This window comes from Cucurbita maxima, unplaced genomic scaffold (assembly GCF_002738345.1).
Source record: "Cucurbita maxima cultivar Rimu unplaced genomic scaffold, Cmax_1.0 Cma_Scf00008, whole genome shotgun sequence".
Classification (NCBI taxonomy): domain Eukaryota; kingdom Viridiplantae; phylum Streptophyta; class Magnoliopsida; order Cucurbitales; family Cucurbitaceae; genus Cucurbita; species Cucurbita maxima.
In genome coordinates this window covers 1,359,150-1,377,594 of record NW_019272024.1, presented here as the reverse complement: position 1 = coordinate 1,377,594, position 18,445 = coordinate 1,359,150, and the positions used below count along the sequence as shown (strand labels likewise).

The 18,445-nt window shown below is 36.0% G+C and overlaps 3 protein-coding genes and 1 non-coding gene across 7 annotated transcripts; 1 reads left to right on the top strand and 3 right to left on the bottom strand.

Annotated features, from left to right (window-relative positions):
• Positions 1 to 739: 739 nt before the first annotated feature.
• LOC111482976 (LL-diaminopimelate aminotransferase, chloroplastic) lies at positions 740 to 6,290 on the top strand. Of its 3 annotated transcripts, XR_002718295.1 has the most exons (11): positions 740 to 857; positions 944 to 1,054; positions 1,246 to 1,313; positions 1,464 to 1,580; positions 2,197 to 2,259; positions 2,919 to 3,023; positions 3,157 to 3,207; positions 3,540 to 3,860; positions 5,020 to 5,226; positions 5,778 to 6,126; positions 6,182 to 6,290. XR_002718295.1 is itself a non-coding variant. In XM_023129029.1 (10 exons), exons 1-10 carry the CDS (start codon positions 776 to 778, stop codon positions 6,069 to 6,071), a joined length of 1,419 nt encoding a protein of 472 aa, XP_022984797.1. In that variant the 5' UTR covers positions 740 to 775; the 3' UTR covers positions 6,072 to 6,290. The 3 variants fall into 3 exon arrangements, 2 of the variants coding, with proteins under 2 accessions (XP_022984797.1, XP_022984799.1); XM_023129029.1 differs by having other exon boundaries at positions 5,778 to 6,290; XM_023129031.1 differs by having other exon boundaries at positions 757 to 857; positions 978 to 1,054; positions 5,778 to 6,290.
• Positions 6,291 to 7,459: 1,169 nt separating this feature from the next.
• LOC111482975 lies at positions 7,460 to 10,334 on the bottom strand. Of its 2 annotated transcripts, none has more exons than XM_023129027.1 (2): positions 10,177 to 10,334; positions 7,460 to 9,645 (listed from the first exon to the last, which is right to left on the bottom strand). In XM_023129027.1, exon 2 carries the CDS (start codon positions 9,496 to 9,498, stop codon positions 7,747 to 7,749), a length of 1,752 nt encoding a protein of 583 aa, XP_022984795.1. In that variant the 5' UTR covers positions 9,499 to 9,645; positions 10,177 to 10,334; the 3' UTR covers positions 7,460 to 7,746. The 2 variants fall into 2 exon arrangements, with proteins under 2 accessions (XP_022984795.1, XP_022984796.1); XM_023129028.1 differs by lacking the exon at positions 10,177 to 10,334 and adding an exon at positions 9,835 to 10,152.
• A 750-nt stretch (positions 10,335 to 11,084) lies between these two features.
• LOC111483031 (proline iminopeptidase) lies at positions 11,085 to 17,624 on the bottom strand. Its single transcript, XM_023129119.1, has 11 exons — positions 17,435 to 17,624; positions 16,266 to 16,477; positions 15,659 to 15,757; positions 15,471 to 15,581; positions 15,260 to 15,322; positions 15,046 to 15,139; positions 14,741 to 14,838; positions 13,698 to 13,799; positions 12,836 to 12,949; positions 12,472 to 12,546; positions 11,085 to 11,422 (listed from the first exon to the last, which is right to left on the bottom strand). Exons 1-11 carry the CDS (start codon positions 17,565 to 17,567, stop codon positions 11,318 to 11,320), a joined length of 1,206 nt encoding a protein of 401 aa, XP_022984887.1. The 5' UTR covers positions 17,568 to 17,624; the 3' UTR covers positions 11,085 to 11,317.
• A 232-nt stretch (positions 17,625 to 17,856) lies between these two features.
• TRNAV-AAC lies at positions 17,857 to 17,930 on the bottom strand. The gene has a single exon. It is a non-coding gene; the product is annotated as a tRNA-Val (tRNA).
• Positions 17,931 to 18,445: the final 515 nt, after the last annotated feature.

The window sequence follows — 18,445 nt, the reverse complement described above, 5'->3', positions numbered from 1 at the left end:
TGTTATTCTCTCAAACCAATGTAGGATCTCACAATCCACTTCCTTTGGGTTCAATGTCTTTACTGACACACCATTAGATATCTAGCTTTAATATCATTTGTAACAACCCAAGTCCTACCCCGACTAATGCTCACAATCCACCCCTTTTGGGGGTCTAGCATCCTCGCTAGCATATCATCCGATGTTTAGGTCTAATATCATTTGTAACAGCTCAAGCCCTACTTCGACTAGTGCCTCACACCATCCCGGTGACTAGCTCTAATACCATTTGTAATAGCCCAAGCTCACTAATAGTAGATATTGTTTGCTTTGACCCATTACTTATGACTGTCAGTCTCACGGTTTTAAAACATGCCTACTAACGAGATGTTTCCGCAACATTTTAAAGAATGTTTTGTTTCCCTCCCTAATTACTTTACGTTTTAACACACTAAGTACAAAATTTAAATCGGTGAGATAAAACTATTTGGCAATGTTTTAAATTACTTCATATATTTATTATCCATATAATATACTATGAATTTTATCATTTAAATTATTGAAATTAATTTTAATTAAAAATATTCAATGGTATTATTTGCTCCTTAATAATATTAACTAAAAAAAAAGACAAATTTACTTATATTTTAGTAATTAATTAAAGTAATTCTAATTAGTTTACTTTAATTTTATTAGGATAATTTGAAAAAGTATAGGGTTTGTGCGCTTAAAAAGCCGGCAACTTCGAAGAGTTCCTCATATTACTCAACCGAACACATTTCTTGTACGAGAAAAAATGGCAGCTATGCAGAATTTGTCTTCATCTCCACTTTCATCGTCTTCATCTGATTTCTTTCGCGTTTCAACTTCGATGTCAAGTACTTCTTCTTTAATCTCTGTTTCGTTTTGTTCTTGTTTTACATCAATCCTGACACTTCACTGTTTGTCATGTTTCATTGCTTAGATTTATCGTGCAAACTGTCTCGTTTATGCTACAGGAATCCGACGGTATCGTTGCCGAGAACAAGTTCCGGCGTTTGCAAGTGTGTTGCGACGTCTCAAGATTCCAAAACCGGTATTGTAGAAATGGCAGATTGTTTGTGCATGTATAGATAGATATATGAAACTTCAATTTAAAACTTATCTTGCAATGCCAGTTGATGAAAGAAATGATCTCCATGTTTTGATAACTGTAACAAGAATGAAAACTTAGCTGCTTCTATTTCATCTCCTTATTGGCGTTCTGTTGTTTTTTCTGTTCTTAAGATTACAAAACAGCTGTCTCTAGAAATGCGAACATGGCCAAACTTCAAGCTGGCTATCTATTTCCTGAGGTGCGTGTTGCATTTTGCTCAAGGTTTAGCACTTTGTTATTGATGAATTCGATGCTCCAGATTTTTTGTTTTCTTTTCATCTGCTAATTTCGATGTCATCGCTGTGCATTGGTTGTAGCGGTAATAGCTTATGTGTATATCCAATAATAGATTGCAAGGAGAAGGAATGCGCACTTGCTAAAGTATCCTGATGCGAAAGTAATTAGCCTTGGAATTGGTGACACCACTGAGCCTATTCCCGAGGTAATTACGTCGGCCATGGCAAAGGTACGAATCGCAACTCTCAAATCCCTGATTATGGTTAACGCAACTCTCAAATCAGACGAAATGTTAGAATGATTGGCCAATCTGTTGAACGGTAGTTTTAGGTTTAGGGATTATGTAATTTGTATGAGAAGAAAGGTTGGTCATAATCTTTATAATATTTAACTTAAACATCATGATGGAAATATGGACCTTGCCTGTGATCGGTCTTGTCTTTCGTTTGGTCCGATCATTTTTACTTGGAACAGACTCGTCTCTTCTATTATCGGCTCACTAAAGTAGTAACACTGCATTGCCATCTCATTCGCATTGAAATTAGTATGTTTTTTCTTACGCATATGCATGTAAAGTTTGGTCTCATTCAATTGAATTTTATGCGATTTTCAGAAACTCTTTACAAAGGTTTATGTTCTATGAAAAAAAACTATTCTATGGTGTCCAATTTACACATTAAATTTGTCTTCAACTGCATGCATTGAATTGGTGGGCTGCTCTGGAGTTGTTTTCATGCCAGAAGATAAGAGCCTCCTTGCGACCATACACCTTATATTATTATGCATTTTGGGCCAAACAACTGTTACTAACCCATTTTTTACTATCCTGTTCCTTTCTTTGGCAGAGATCACATGCACTGTCTACACTGGAGGGTTACAGTGGCTACGGAGCTGAGCAGGGCGAAAAGGTATACTACAATTCAGTTCCTGAAAAACTATTACTCGTGCTGCCTTTTTAAGTGAAGTTGTGCATTTGACATCTTATGCTGAAGTTTCTCGTATTTGGAAAAACTTCTGAAGTTCAACACCTCCCACACACAAACTAACAAAATAGAAGAAAGATTATCTAACAAAAAGAGAACCGAGGAGAAGAAATAAGAGACGTCCGAAAGTTTGTCAGCGGAGGTGGAGAGCTTATATTCTATCCAGAATCTGCCTTAAAGTTTCCTGGATTTGTGTAACTTAACATTCAGGTTTTGTAGTTAGTGATCTTCCCTGATCAGTGAAATTTGGGTATAAATTGTGAGAAAATCCAAGCCACTCTTTTGCTCACTTTGTTTTGGTTTAGGTCCGGCAATGGTTTTCTCGATATGACATGCCTCTTTCATCAAGCTGTGCTCTCTGGCAATGATTTCTTTCAGAAATTTTTGCCACCTTAATGCTCGTTTAATTTCAAATTAAGTGCTGTCAGTAACTTGTTCATACTTAGTGAAGTATAGTAGTAATAGCTGCCTTATTGTGTTAACAAGTGTTCCACATCATTTTCGAATTGACTTGATGATTTGACTTTTCTTGGATCATATCTTCCCATGATTGAAATTTCTAATTTACTTGTTCATTTGTATAGCCAGTGCGAGCTTTAATTAGCAAAACATTTTATAGCGACCTTGGCATAGGAGAAGAAGATATCTTTGTTTCTGATGGTGCAAAATGTGACATAACACGCCTTCAGGTATAGTTTCAAACTTTTTTATTCAATTTTTTTATGTTAGTCATTCAACTTAGTTAAATATATAAAACACCTTCGGCAATCATTTATGCCTGTCATCTTGTTACTATTGAACTTTTCTTCCCACTTTTGGCAGCTTGTTTTTGGATCCAATGTGTCGATGGCAGTGCAAGACCCATCATACCCGGTGAGTTGCTCTTCACGTTAGTGAAAAATGTAGTTATTGCTTTTTTTTTTTTTAAGTCGCTTTAGCCCATGGATAAGTTCACTTCAGCTCAAACAATAAATAATACTTCAATTTGGTTATTGCTTCTTTTTTTTTTTCTTTTTTTTTTTTTTTTTTTTTTTTTTTTTTTTTTTTTTTGAAAAAAAGAATTTAGAGAATATATTTGAGACCATTACTTTTGTTACTCTAGGTAATTATGTGGTAACATCGAAAGGCATGCGTTGTTTAGGCTGTAAAACTTCATACCAACCTCTGCCGGTTTGAATTCTAATCATGAATTTGTGGAAATGTAGGCTTATGTGGACTCGAGTGTCATCTTGGGGCAGACTGGACTGTACCAAAAGGATATTGAAAAGTACGGCAATATTGAATACATGAGGTGTACTCCAGAAAATGGATTTTTCCCTGATTTATCCAAGGTTTCCCGGACAGATATCATATTTTTCTGTTCACCAAACAATCCTACCGGCTCTTCTGCAACTAGGGAACAATTGACCCAACTGGTGGAGTTTGCTAAAAAGAATGGGTCAATTATAGTCTATGATTCTGCATATGCAATGTATATATCAGACGATAATCCAAAATCTATCTTCGAAATTCCTGGAGCCAAGGAGGTAAATTTCATTAAGATTACTTTTTCGATTCTGAACTTAATACTATTAGATTTACATTTTTTGGTCATTTTATTCTAATTCCATCGCTATACATTTGTGTCAGTTTTTAGTATTTCAAAGTTCAAATATGCATCTCTGGTTACCCTATTGTTATGTATAGCTCCACTATATTGCTTGGATTCTCTTGTTTATGTCCTGTGACGGTCTGGTCTCATCATTAGATTCCAATTTTATCATTCAGAAAGCCTAATAAGAGCTTGCGTACATGTGTTATTTAATGCAAGAAAAATCAAATAACGGCAATTCTCTTGCTAAATATGAAATTGCGTTACTATTCTTGAAAATCAAAATGTTATTGGATCCAACCATCCACGAATCTGCAGACTGGAGTAAATTCACAATGCTTGATGAGAACATGTAGACTTACTAGGTCATTAGCTAAATGTAGGAATAGCTGGCAGAAGACTTTTCTCTCAAGATACTTTTGCTAGAATGTCCCCGAAATTGGAACATTAATGTCCGAAGCATTAGTAAGGAACGGGGGTGACATAGAGTAGGAAATCAGTTATGTCCTTAGGGAGGCTTGACATTATGTATCATAAGAGATCTTGTATAACAGCCCAAGACCACCGCTAGTAGATATTGTCTGCTTTGGTCCGCTACGTATTGCCGTTAGCCTCACAGTTTTAAAATGCGTATGCTAGGAAGAGGTTTCCAAATCCTTATAAGGAATGCTTTGTTCCTCTCTCCAACCGATGTGAGATCTCATAATCCACCCCCCTTGGGGGCTCAGCGTCCTCACTGACACACCGTCCGGTGTTTGGCTCTGATACTATTTGTAACAACCCAAGCCCACCGCTAGCAGATATTGTTCGTGCAGATATTGTTCGCTTTGGCCCATTACGTATCGCCGTCAGCCTCATGGTTTTAAAACGCGTACTAGGAAGAGGTTTCCACATCCTTATAAGGAATACTTTGTTCCCTTTTCCAACCGACGTGAGATCTCACATTTAGCTTATAGTTTATCTTAAATATTAAAGATAGAAATTTGGTTGTTTAATTGGCTGATCTGTTCGTTATTTACTTTTGCATTAGTTGAGAAATGATAGCCAACTCATGCCCTATTTTTCATTTCATGGTCTATTTTTCCATTGTGCAGGTTGCAATTGAGACATCATCATTTAGCAAATACGCTGGATTTACTGGAGTTCGTCTTGGTTGGACTGTTGTTCCCAAGGAACTCTTGTTTTCTGATGGATTTCCAGTTGCTAAAGATTTCAACCGCATTGTTTCTACTTGCTTCAACGGTGCATCCAACATTGCTCAAGCTGGAGGCCTGGCTTGTCTTTCACCAGAAGGGCTTGAGGTCGGTCTGCTAGTTATAGTTTCTTATGCTCTTCTACCATGTTTAATTTTCTTAAAATAGATTTAAATATATATAATAAAACTACACTTTCATTAAGAGAAATGAAAGAATATACAAAGGCTTACTAGAAAACCAAGACCCCCTCCCAAAAAAAAAAAAAAAGTCTAATACTAACCTACCGAATCGTTCGCCCCAATCCAAAAGAACCCGATTTAAGCTCGTAATTACAAAAAGACCGAGTAATTTAGCCATCTCCCATACATCCTCTCAAGATCTCTCGACTTCTGGAAAAATTCTATTATTCCTCTCACTCCAAATGCTCCACAAATTTACAAAGAAACTAGCATGTCATGAAAATGTGCACTTCTCGGTAAAGGGAGAATTCAAGAGCACCTTCTTTGCAAAACATAAGACAAGTAAGCTTCCCCACACCATACAAGTGCACGGCAAGCCCATACAGAGGTTTAGTTAAGATATGCCGAATTTCTATTTGATGTATGCACAACAAATTACCCTGGAAATCATGAAATTGATTGAATTTCTACTTGCAGGCTATGCGTGGGGTTATCGGGTTTTACAAAGAAAATACTAGTATCATAATGGACACATTTAACTCGCTTGGATATAATGTGTATGGAGGGAAGAATGCACCATATGTGTGGGTTAATTTCCCCGGCCGGAGTTCGTGGGATGTATTTGCTGAGATACTGGAGAAAACACACGTCGTGACAACACCCGGAAGTGGTTTCGGACCCGGTGGTGAAGGATTTATCAGGGTAAGTGCTTTTGGTCACAGGGAAAATGTTTTGGAAGCCTGCAGAAGATTCAAGCAGCTATACAAGTGAAAGAAAGAAGGGAAAAAGTGATGCTGGGGAATGAATGAAAGATTGAAGTTTACAGGTAATCATCCTTCTGTTCTTTAACTCTTATCATTCTGCATTTGAAATGAACAAAGCATTGCCGTTTTTGTTGGAGGGGTTTCTTTGCATGGGGAGCAAATGTGACGCCTATTGCATTGAGGCCTGTATGAAGTACTGGGGTAATAAAATTTCCTTGTTTATTAAGGTTGATGGCTAAATTCAAGATATTGAGAATATGAACGGATTAAACTTACTATCATCCATCAGCTTAAGCTTTTGATAATTAACATTCGAGACTTCGTTGTAACATGTTAAAGTTTACGTCGTCGAAAGTCAAGCTTTCATGAACATCTAAGCAATTTTTTTTCAAGTAGTTATTTTGAATATGATAACAACTAAAGAGATGCTCGTTTTGAATTATATCATTAAAGTTTCATGGATTAATTCAAATAATACTAAAACTCTAAATTTTTTTGTTTTTGTAATTATTTCTTATATCAAATAATTTGAGAAATACTATTATCTCGTAGACCAATCTTTGCGAGTTCCCCATATATAGACAAGGTCAATGAATATAGAAAATGGAAATTTTCTTTTTATACTAAAAAATGGAGTTTTTTCTTTCTTTTATTTGGTATATTTTATTTTAGGGTTTGTAACGAATTTTACAACGTCAACTGCAAATGGACGGTACAGAATTAACCAAATTTGCCTGATGTAGAGGCAATCAAGAAAGCCGAATAACTAAATATATAACCTACAGAAAAGTGGGCTAATCCAACTAATCTTGCTTGCACAATGGAAAGAGCCACTGGTTTATCTCTCCATCGAATCAAATTAGCCAAAGGTATGCGTTCGTGAGCCCACGCTAAAGTTTTTGAAAATTAAGAAAGAAGCATTAATTTTGAACCATACAAAAACTAATTTCTAATTTCATGAAAATTTCGTATAGATATTATTGAATGGACTGAAAATTTAAACACTTTTTGCGGACATCATTTTTGAGACTCCATTGCAAATGGGTTTGGCAAATACACATCAACAGGAATTAACTTATCGACTCCCCATACAGTATTATAAGAATCGGTACTGAACATCCCTTCTATAATTGTACATGCTCTCATAGCAATAACGTATTTTGATTCTGCCTGTCTAGGACTAGATCTTGGTACCAGTCCATAACGATCAAAGTCAGTCCATAACGATCAAAGTCGAATCGTGAACCTATTAATGAAGCGAATTCAATGAAGCAACAACGTTCAATGAATATATAATCCTTGATTTGAAAGCGAATTCAATGATTCAGCTCGAACGACTCTCTTCAAAGGCATTGGAGCCACAAATCAAGGGAGGGCAAATACCTAATTGCTTGTAGCTAGAAAATGATGACCTCTTACTAATGGGGAGAGATCTTTCACGAGTTTCATCCAGATGTACCTACGACCCCGGTAGAAAGCGAACAAAGGAAGGTACAACTAGTGACTTGAATCCCCTGATATTGCAGCATACTTAATCATCCTCACAGAGAGAGTCAGTCTACATATACATCAGAGATTGGGGATTTTCCCTATTCTACACATATCTAAAAACCAAAGCCAACTGCTACCCAGAAACTAAATATTGTACACTTGACAAAATGAGGCATGTACAATATAGATTTCTAGAACTGTTCAATGCCCTTCATGAGCTCTGCCTTGCAGGTAGTCTTGTAGTGTCCTGTTTGATTACATCGACTACAATGCACGGTATGTTTTTCACGATTCAGTTCCTCTACACAAATTCTCTTTTTTTCGGGTCGTCCTGGTGGTCGACGAAACTTGGGTGGTCGCACAATCTGCGTATCATCATCCATCGCAGTTTCGTCGAGATTTTTCCATTCAAGTCTTCTGGGAATCGGGTATATACCTTTTGCATATGCTTCCCTGTAACCAGAAACCATAAAACACTTCTCTGTAAAGGCATAGACATCTTTCCTACATGAGGCAATGGCTGCAACAGCATGAGAGCAAGGTATTCCGTAAAGCTGCCACTCACGACACGAGCAACATCGCTTTCCAATATTAACTATATATGATCTTTCAGCTGATACAACCTCGAACTCTACCTCATCTGATCGAAGAACTCGATACGACGATGCAATGGTAATTGCTTCCACTATTCGTCTCTCAGCTGATGGAGTCAGGAAAGAAAACCATGATGAACTCCTTGCACACCGCTCTTCAAACTCGACCATTAGTTTACTATGAATCCGCTCGATCACCTGGATGATTGGGAGCTCGCGTGCCTCGAGAATCCATTTAGCAAACTCCTCTAGATTTGATGAAAGATGACCATATCGGTTTCCTTCAAAATAAACTAATGCCCAATGAGATGGAGGAAATTGTTGTACCCACTTTGCAGCTTCAGGTGAAATCTCTTCTATCTCAGACATTCTCTCTTTGAAAGCAATTATAGTTGTAGCATACGCCGCTTTCCATAAAAGATGAACAAGCCTTGAGTTTTTGAACTCTTTTCCAATACTTTCACTCAAGTAGCGCATGCATAATGCATATGAAGAATTTGGGAATTTCCTTCTCAAGGCATCTAAAATTCCCTTTTGACCATTTGATAAAAATGTGAGGTGCAGTTTGTTCGGAGCGTTCATCTCGAGCGCCTTATGTAACTCCGACAAAAACCAAATCCAGCTTTCCTCATTTTCAGCATCAACTACACCAAAAGCAAGTGGAAACATCCCACCATCAGCATCATAAGAAGTGGCTGATAGTAAAGTACCTAAGTACTTGCTTTTAAGCTGGATTCCGCCAAGACTAATCACAGGGAAGCAACCATTAAGAAACCCGTAAATCGATGCATAAAACGAAACAAAGAGTCTTTGAAAGTGGTTAACTGAACCAGTAGTGAACACTTCTGCAACACTCCCAGGATTGGCTTTCCTTATTTGTTCACAGTACAATGGAAGAAGACCATAACCTTCTTCAGAAGAACCAAAGATTGTGGCAAGACCTCGTTCCTTCGCACGCCAGGCCTGCTTATAAGGTATAGTGATGCCATATTGCTTATGGATATCGTGCAATATATCCTTCGGTTTGTAATTAATGTTGTTCCGCAACCGTTCCTCTATGAAACTCACTATCCAATCTATGGAGGCCTGATGGTGTCCATTTTGGGCGTTTCGTCCACAGGTATGTGCCCCTTCAAGGCTTCTAATTGTGAAGATTGGAGAATTAGGAAGCTTAACAGCACGAATTCGCCATGGACAACCCTCTTCAGCACATTTTGCAAAATAACGTATCAAGTCACTCTTAATAATTCGTAGCTCGAAGTGCTGAGCTATAGCAGCTTCTTTAATGGCATTTCGAAATGCCTTGACATCAGGAAACTCTTGACCTACAACAAATGTATGATCCTCCATGTGAACCACTTGCTCAGCATAAGAACCAATTCATTGAAGTTTCCCTTTCCATTGGTGCAATGAAGTCACTCAGGGCATTGCTTCCACGCAACGTTTATTAAACTCGTGGGATGTTCACAAATCAGCTCTCATAAGCAGGCAAATGGTCTGAAAGAGCCATTTTCAAAACATGGTTTTACTTAACTTGATAAAATTAGGGGGAAAAAAGATTACAAGAAAGCATATTGGAGCAAAAACAGAAATCTCCACCTAGCTAACAGATCAAATGTAAAGAATATTGAAAATAAACATGGAGTTTCTGAAGGAAAACGAGCACGTACAAGCATGTAGAAGTACCTGAGCTTAAAGATTAACCAACAAGTAATGCTCTCAAATGTAAACAGAAGTTCTTTCGTTCACAACATGCTAAAACAGAGTTGATTCTTCCTATTATGATTTCTTCTGATTGAGCTATGATCAACGCGGCTACAAAACTAAAAGAAACGGAACTTACGAACCACCAAGCAGCTTCCGAACATGATTCTAAAATCTAAATCGAGCTTGAATTATATAAATTAGGGTTCTAGCGAAGAACAGGAAAAAAAAAGAAAGAGAGAGAGAGAGATAAGAGCCTACATGCAATGCATTGCCTGAATCGATATGCAAATACAAAAATACATATCTAAACATCATACAAACCTAGAAATTGAAGCGGAACATGCAGATCGGAGCTTCAGAGAGCTGAAAATGGAGGCAGCAGAGAGAGAGAGAGAGAGAGAGAGTCAATCGCGCCGCCATGTGCGCGCCTCGGCGTTCCGGCGAAGTTTGAGGTCTAGTAAGTCACATCATACATACATCATACATCATACATCAGGCTGATGGATAGGTGTCTCGGTCACAGATGAGGGTATTTCCGTAATTTAGACTAAAAGTAATGTTTTGAATTTTTGGGGTAAAATTACAAGTACCTGTGTCGGATTTTAACCCGAATATTTATTAAATTATCAACTCAATCTTCTTATTTATTCAAAATTTTATTTTTAATAAAAATAGAATATTAATTTATAAACATTTATGTATTTATTTACAAACATTCAATTATAACTCAATTTTAATATATAATATTTAAACCATATAATAAACACAAAATTGGTACCCCACTCTCTGCTTTGTTCCTAATGTACCCTTCCTCCGACTCTCGCCTCTATCTTATTCCTACGGCAACAAGGAGTGTAGTTATTTCTTGTTCTAGATGCCGAGTGAATCAAGTGTAGAGGAAGTCATTGATCTTAGAAAGGAGCCCTTCTGATTATATATGTTATTTCTTTGCCTGAAGATGAGAATAACCCTTGAAAGTAAGGTCGGCCACTTTGTAGAGCTTGTGAAAAGTCTACCGCGAACTCCACAGTTCGTTAATGAATGCAAGAGAGGAAATTACAAGGGAGCGAAGTAGTAAGACTACTATTCACTTTCTCATGTGAAGGAGTGTGAGAACCGTGAGCAAAAGTGGGTAAAAGCTAGAACGAGAGCAACCGTCGAGAAAGCAAAAAATCTAGAAGTTCAAATTTATATCTAATGGAAGGCAAAAGACAATAAAGTGACCAAAAAGAACCAATAAAATAACATTAAGAATGATGGACCGTTTGGAAATTCAACGCATAGGGATTAAACACTAAAATCTCCTTGGAAGTTCTCAAATTTTTGGCATTCAGAAATGACCCATGTTCAAGCATTAACACATGCCAATACACGATAATTTGGCATCCCCAATCTATTATTTCAGACATTGATTACTTATTTGATGAGTAAAATTGTGAGAAATATACTTGGGGGAGTCTCGTTATGGTCCATTCTTCTGCAGGATGTTCTTCAGCTTCTCGTTCGCAGCCACGAGCTCAGCAGCTACTCCAGGCTCATTAGCAGAATGACCTGCGTCAGGAATGATCTGCGTAGAGAGGTAATGAAATTCAGCAACTACTTTCTAATCGTAGATTTATATATATGCACAGGAACATGCATAGGAAATAGGCTCCACAGTGTTCGCTTCAAGAAGGTCCTGTAGCTATTTAAACTAAAGCCCTTTGTTTCTCTAATCATTTGAATTGAAAGTAAGAATATAAGCCTATACTCGTAAACTTTTCTTTGATCAACTGGAATAATTTTTTTGTATATACTTTTCCTCCCTGCTTTTGAAACTAATGGTATAACTCAAGTCCACCATTGACACATAATGTCCTCTTTGGACTTTCCCTTACAGGTTTCCTCTCAAGATTTTAAAATGTGTTTGTTAGGGAGAGGTTTCCACAACCTTATAAGCAATGTTTCGTTCCCTTCTCCAACCGATGTGAGATCTCATAATCCACCCCCCTTTGGGGCCCAACGGTCTTGCTGGCACACTGCTCGATATCTAATCCTGATACCATTTGTAACAACCCAAGCCCACGGCTAGCAGATATTATCTTCTTTGGACTTCCTCTCAAGGTTTTAAAATGTGTCCTACCAGGGAGAGGTTTCCACAACCTTATAAGCAATGTTTCATTCCCCTCTCCAACCGACGTAGGATCTCACACTAATTTCATATCTTCTGGGAAATTATTTCTTAACCGAGAGACAATCAGTTTGAGGGCAGTTAGAATACAGGCAACATCCATGTTATATTGAAATGTTGTGTATAATGAAAAAATACATAAATCCAAATTTCTCTCTTCGTCCTTGATGCAGAGTGAAATGATAACTCAAAAGTATGGAGATCAAGTTAAATAATAGTTCAAATATCATGCCGTAAATGCCTTGTTCCATGTTAATATTTAGAGGCTAATTCACATGTCAAGACCTCTCTACCTTCTTCAAAGCCACGTACATTTGGAGTGCATAGGGTAAAATATGAAACATTCAGTTGATATATTCGCATTCTATATCAATGAAAGGGAACTGTTAGGAAATAAACCCTAACCTATTTTAGACAAAGAAATAGAACGCAGCAGTTTCTTTTACCTTTAATTCAGCTTCGGGCCACGCTTTATGAAGATCCCAAGCCGACATCATTGGGCAGCAAACGTCGTATCTTCCCTGTAAAATGAAAGATAAGTAGTAGTTTCATATCTTGTTATCAAACTCGGATTCTACTCGATTCTCACGTGGTGTGATCAATAACGCTGTTAACTCAACAGATTAAAACGATTGCCTCAAATTCTCAAACTTTTTTCCTTTGTTAGGAAACAAAAAACCTTTCATTAGTAAAAGAAAAGATAGAATAACCCATACAATAAACCAAAATATGAAACGAAGGTACCCAAGACAATCAAATTTACCTGTACAATTATAGCATGGGTAAGATGGATAGGATAGGCAAATTTACCTGTACAATTACAGCATTGATATGTCGTATCTTGTCAATATTATCTAGCAGAAAGGAATCAGAAGGGAAAAACCCCTTGTGTACGAAGTAATGGTTTTCGATCCTTGCAAATGCCTGGGTCAAACCAAAAGGTAAAAGAAAAACAAAATTACGGGTTGCATTACAAGCAGAATTATAACATCACTCAAGTTGAAGAACTCCACGAAATAACTGAAGAATAATTGTAGAATATAACAAAAAACGACATCAAAATTTTTATACCTGTACCATCTCATCTTTCCAGACATAGGCAGAATTATAATGAGCATGCAAAATTCCCAAACATCAAAAAAAGATAGGGAGTGTTAGTTTATTCCTATAATATATCTATCATATTTATTAGGTGTATTCAATGTGTGTTTGTGTGTATAAGTTTTTTTCCTTTAATGTATTTGGTCTTTCTTCTACTTAAGTAGACCCTGTATCTTTTGTAAATCCATGAATACCTTGAAAATTAGCAGGGACAGTACAAAGGAAAATCCTCAGCAAACAAGAACTTATTTAATGGTTTTCTTCCCCACAAAATTTTTCCAAAAAGCTCCTAGCAACACAACAAGTGCCTCATAAAATCTAAGTCCTCAAATGAAAGACATGAAAACACGAACTGAAAAGAAAAACTTCGCTAAATGGCTTTGGCAGGTTTACAGCCGGTAGAAAAGCCGGAGCCCTCCTGAAACAAAATACTTCCATCGCAGTTCTCAATCGTAGGGAAAAATAAAGCATACATGCACACACAACTTGCAAGCGTTTCAAGCACACAGCTTTGGCAGTTCAGGAGATTTCTAGATATCAAATATGAATTTACAAGCAAAAAACAATTTACCAATGAAAACTTATCATCTTCCCCTCTTTTAATGTTTTCCTCATTTGGCAAAAGATGAGCAGTCATCATTTCCCATTTGGTCCACGCTCTTGCAGCTGCATACTAGCAAATTAGTGGAGAGTTTTAGCAAACAAACAGGTAATATAGAAGCATTAACTCATGATTTAAAAGTAATTGTACGAGAAAACTGTAATTTCTCTTTTAATATGTGGCATACTTTAGTAGCATATGCTACAGTTCAACAATCGTAGCAAAATTGTAATTCTAAAAATAATATTATAAGATTAAATTTTTATATTTATTAGGTTCCGATAGAGTGGTTGACAATTGATCTATCCTCAATATTTTAACAGTTTCCATCATGATTGATACAGCTTCTAACTTTATCATCAAATGCAATATAGTCACAGAAAGAACAGAAAATAGTTACATGGATAAACCAACAAACAAAATGAACTTTCAAATTTTAATATATGCTGGCATCAAAACTCAATCTTATGCATGCAGCACTTATAAGTCATAAAGATGAAGTGCCGCCATCACTTTTTAGCAAAATCTTCATTGCATACTACAAGTGACATTCCGTAGAGTCAACTGTAATTAGCATTGATTAATTTGACTGTCCACAGAGTTTCTGCCTCTTGACATGCATATATATGAAATTGCAAAATTTTCTCAAAAACCTGGAGCAGAGTTAATTTTCGGGAGGCCTTGCCACAAAAATGTCTCTGTAACAATCTTATACTCTATTATTAGGTTTAGGGCTTTTTATTAGGTCATACATATGAATTTAGTGAATGAAACAATATTGAGCAATCTCTCATATCATTCTGTCATATTACATGACAACAGAGAGTAGCTTTTTTGGCATTGTTAGGAAATTCATTTCCAAGGAAGGCTATAGAGTCTGGAAAATGAATCAACATTTTGGAGTGAATGTTTGTTGAAAACAACTCATCATCCGAAAATGAGTGTCACCAGCCAACTAGGTAAGAGAAAAGAGTAATAATCATGCAGCTAATAAATCAGTTGATAGAACTTACTTGGGTTTCCATATCACTTGAATTTAATCTCTTACAATAAGCATCAACAAAACATCCTCTCTCACTTTCAGGAATAAGATCTCTAAAAGTCTCCCAAGCTGCATTTGAATAAAAAATCTAGTGAACAGAACAGTTTTCAGACAATTTATTTCGAAAGTGCCTAAAAATCTATACCCTCGGACCAATATCAAATTTGATTTAATATGTTACAGATGTTGCAAATGATAATGCTTTTTTAAATTACAAATTTCTTAGATCGCGTCATAGGATACTTTTGTGAGAGCAAAATAACTGAAGAAGTTTACCATCAGGATATATAGCAGCTGCACCCCCTTCATAAAACCAATCAATTTCTTTTTTCCGCAGAAGAAAGATCCCTCTAAGAACTAATCCCGTAACCTTGGATTAAACGAAAAATCATATGATTAAAACTGCAGGAATGTTGATAAAAGTGGCATGTTTCTCAAATATAAGAAGTTTCACTATGGAGGAGGACGGTAAACTTGGCAACAGTTGCACCTTTTCAGGATGAGTTTGACTATAAGCAAGAGCCAACGTACTACCCCAGGAACCTCCAAAGACCTACACAACCACATATATTACTGAGTCTTACACTCAATAAAAAACATTGTTGAATACACTGACATGATTACAGAACCTTCAAAACAGGAACTGTGATTACGGTATCCAGAAGTGTGGAAAAACAAGGAGTAGTTCAAGAAATTGTGACCTGCCACTCTGGAATTTTCAGGTGTTCCCTTAGCTTCTCAATGTCAGCAATGAGGTCCCACGTGGTATTATTCTCCAAGCAAGCATGTGGGGTACTTTTCCCTGCACCTCGCTGCAAGAAATGAGACATTTTTCTAACTTTGGAGATAGACAATCCTAATAATACACAGTAAAGATTGAGAACAAAACCTGATCAAACAAAATAATTCTATAAAAATCTGGGTCAAAGAATCTTCTATTGCCTGGAGCAGTTCCTCCCCCTGGTCCCCCATGTAGAAAGACCACTGGCTGCAAGATCAGTTAAATAAGATAATTATTAATATGAATCTGAAGTGAACATATTCAACAATTTACTATCTCTGATAAGGCCACGCAAAAAGAACATAAGATGGTTAGTTTTAGATCAATGATATCTGTAAAACGTGCACTTAACAGTGTATCACTGCAAGAACATGTCCATTTTTATAGAATCCTAAACTATGCAGCAAGCTGCATCCGTCACGTTTATCATTTTTCATTGTTACTTGCAGCTTGCACTGGATGAAATGCATTCAGATATATATTTCCAACCAAAGGTAATAAAAATTTGTTCAACTTGTTTGCACAACAGTCTCAACAACCAAGTAACATTAGTAACTACCTCGAGTGTATATTACCATAAATGAGGGATGGTTGTATTAGAATGGATTTACTGGAGACAAATATTTTTTTCCTAATCAAGAGTTCATTATAATATATTGGCAGAAATCTCAGAAGAAAAATATGAAACTAATAGAAAATTATTTTCTGAACTTACATGACCGGCAGGATTCCCAGATTGCTCCCAGTAAATAGTATGAAGATCCGACACTTTCAAAAGACCAGTACTGTATGGCTCAATAGGAGGATAAGGGGTTTTGTTTGTTCCTGGAATTTCCTTTTCTCCAGCCATCAAGTCCTTTCGTTGGAAATCACTCTGACTATCGCTCTTATAGCCGAACTGCGCTGCTAACACCAAACCTTTTCCCCCTGCAACATCAACATACAACCATGTGAATTTCTGAACCACGTATCTCTCCCACTCCATTTTACTGGATAAAATAACTCAAGAAAAGATAATTCAGAATCCAAAAGAAGAGTTGCAAATACATTGCCAATTCACTTGAAAACAATAAATAAAATTCAGATGATCAAACCATAACTCTCAAGAAATACATTTCAGTCTATCTGATTCGAATATGTTTCTTCATGCGCATCTTGCAATTTCAATTCCAACAGTCAGATAGTTTTTCCCTATCAGAAACTCCACAAACAAATCAATAAAAAAAAATTACTACATACAATTAGGCAGTTTGATAACAATTCCGTTTTTAATTTTTTGTTTACGAAATTTATGCTTGTTCTTTCCAATTTTTCAATTGTAGTTTTCACCTCCTTATTCAAATTCTAAAAAAAAAAAAAATCATTTGAAAATTATATATCTTTAAATTTTTCAAAATTTAACTTATTTTTTAGAACTAAAAGTGGATAATAAAAAAAAATAGAAATTATGGATAAAATTAATGTTTGGAAGCTTAATTTTCAAACACAAAAAAATAAAAAATTAAATGATTATAAAACAGGTTTTAGTATTTAGTTCCAAGCAATACTTACGGAAATGAACGTCTGAGGTAAAAATGAAACTAACAACTCCTCCCTTCAGTCAACTGGTAAATTCGATGATTACAAAGAAAGAGATAAACCAGAGTTTACAATGAACATTAAAGATTCTAAAATCAGTATTTCAAACCGATGCCATGGTTTTTCCATTAACATTCTGGAAAACAAACTAGTACAGAAAGAAAGCCAAGTTGCCAAATCAAGTGCAAGATGTTACAGTTATAGACTAGCTAAATATGAGATGAAAAACGATTAAAGAATGAGAGGAGACGCTGAGAAAGCGACAATCGAAACCAGTAACAGAGATACAATGGTGGAGAAGAAAACCTGATACGCAGAAACGGTTGTAAACACGAGAGACGGGGAAGAGGCGAGGACAGTGACGATAATGCGAATTGGAGATGAAGGAGAGCAGAGGAGCAGCAAAGGAATTGTTAGGGCAAAGGCCTAACAACCTCATCGTCAATGGTGAAGACCATTAGCATGAGCTCCAACCAGTTAGACAGTAAAAGACAATTAATTATTAATATTCGATTCCCATTTACAGCTTGCTCTATTTTCATCATTATTATCTTTTATATATATATCTATATATATATAGAAATATAAATAATTTTGATAATAAAATTTAGAATTTATCTATATTGACAGTTCATTGTTTTTTTTTTTTTAATATTATGTATTTTATTGCACAAAATATATTATAATTAATTATATAAATAATGGTTAGGAAAAAGTAAGAAAATAAATGGCGTCGCCCGGATTCGAACCGGAGACCTTCAGTGTGTTAGACTGACGTGATAACCAACTACACCACGACACCATTTTGTTTATTGGAAGAATTTAAAATATAAATATTATATAAATAGTTAATTTTATGGAACGTGAAGTTCCTAATCCTAGTCAGATGTTGCTGATGTCACTTAAACAATAGGTAGACACCCAATTAGTGATATTTAGAGATGTCAATCGTGTATCTATTCCCCATAGAAATACAAGTCATTTCACGACGACCTTGAAAAATATATTGATCGAAAAAAAACGATGTGCTTTTAGCCTTTTTACTAATTGTAAAAATGAAATAAGTGGATGATCGATTATTTTTAGGGGTACGAAGAGAACGAGCATATTCCAACCACGAATCATGATTTAACTATAGTTAAATGGTTAAATAAAGGCGGTTTATTTAATTATAAACCCACCATTACATGTTCTTATTACTCAAAGAAAAACAAATTAAACTAAGTCAATTACATGTACTTAGTACACATTTTGCAGCTAAAAAATGGAACAAGAAAGGCAATATACAAGTCATGAATCTGAATTATCAACATTACC

What these genes read in the sequence shown, in the direction of transcription:
- LOC111482975 (XM_023129027.1), bottom strand. Translation starts at nt 9,498, where the DNA reads ATGGAGGATCATACATTTGTTGTAGGTCAAGAGTTTCCTGATGTCAAG.
- LOC111483031 (XM_023129119.1), bottom strand. Translation starts at nt 17,567, where the DNA reads ATGAGGTTGTTAGGCCTTTGCCCTAACAATTCCTTTGCTGCTCCTCTG. An exon ending in GAATTATTTTGTTTGATCAG is followed by an intron (nt 15,582 to 15,658) that starts GTTTTGTTCTCA and finishes CATTTCTTGCAG; the next exon opens with CGAGGTGCAGGGAAAAGTAC. An exon ending in TGAAAATTCCAGAGTGGCAG is followed by an intron (nt 15,323 to 15,470) that starts GTCACAATTTCT and finishes GTGGTTGTGTAG; the next exon opens with GTCTTTGGAGGTTCCTGGGG.
- LOC111482976 (XM_023129029.1), top strand. Translation starts at nt 776, where the DNA reads ATGGCAGCTATGCAGAATTTGTCTTCATCTCCACTTTCATCGTCTTCA. An exon ending in CTGGCTATCTATTTCCTGAG is followed by an intron (nt 1,314 to 1,463) that starts GTGCGTGTTGCA and finishes ATCCAATAATAG; the next exon opens with ATTGCAAGGAGAAGGAATGC. An exon ending in TGCAAGACCCATCATACCCG is followed by an intron (nt 3,208 to 3,539) that starts GTGAGTTGCTCT and finishes GTGGAAATGTAG; the next exon opens with GCTTATGTGGACTCGAGTGT.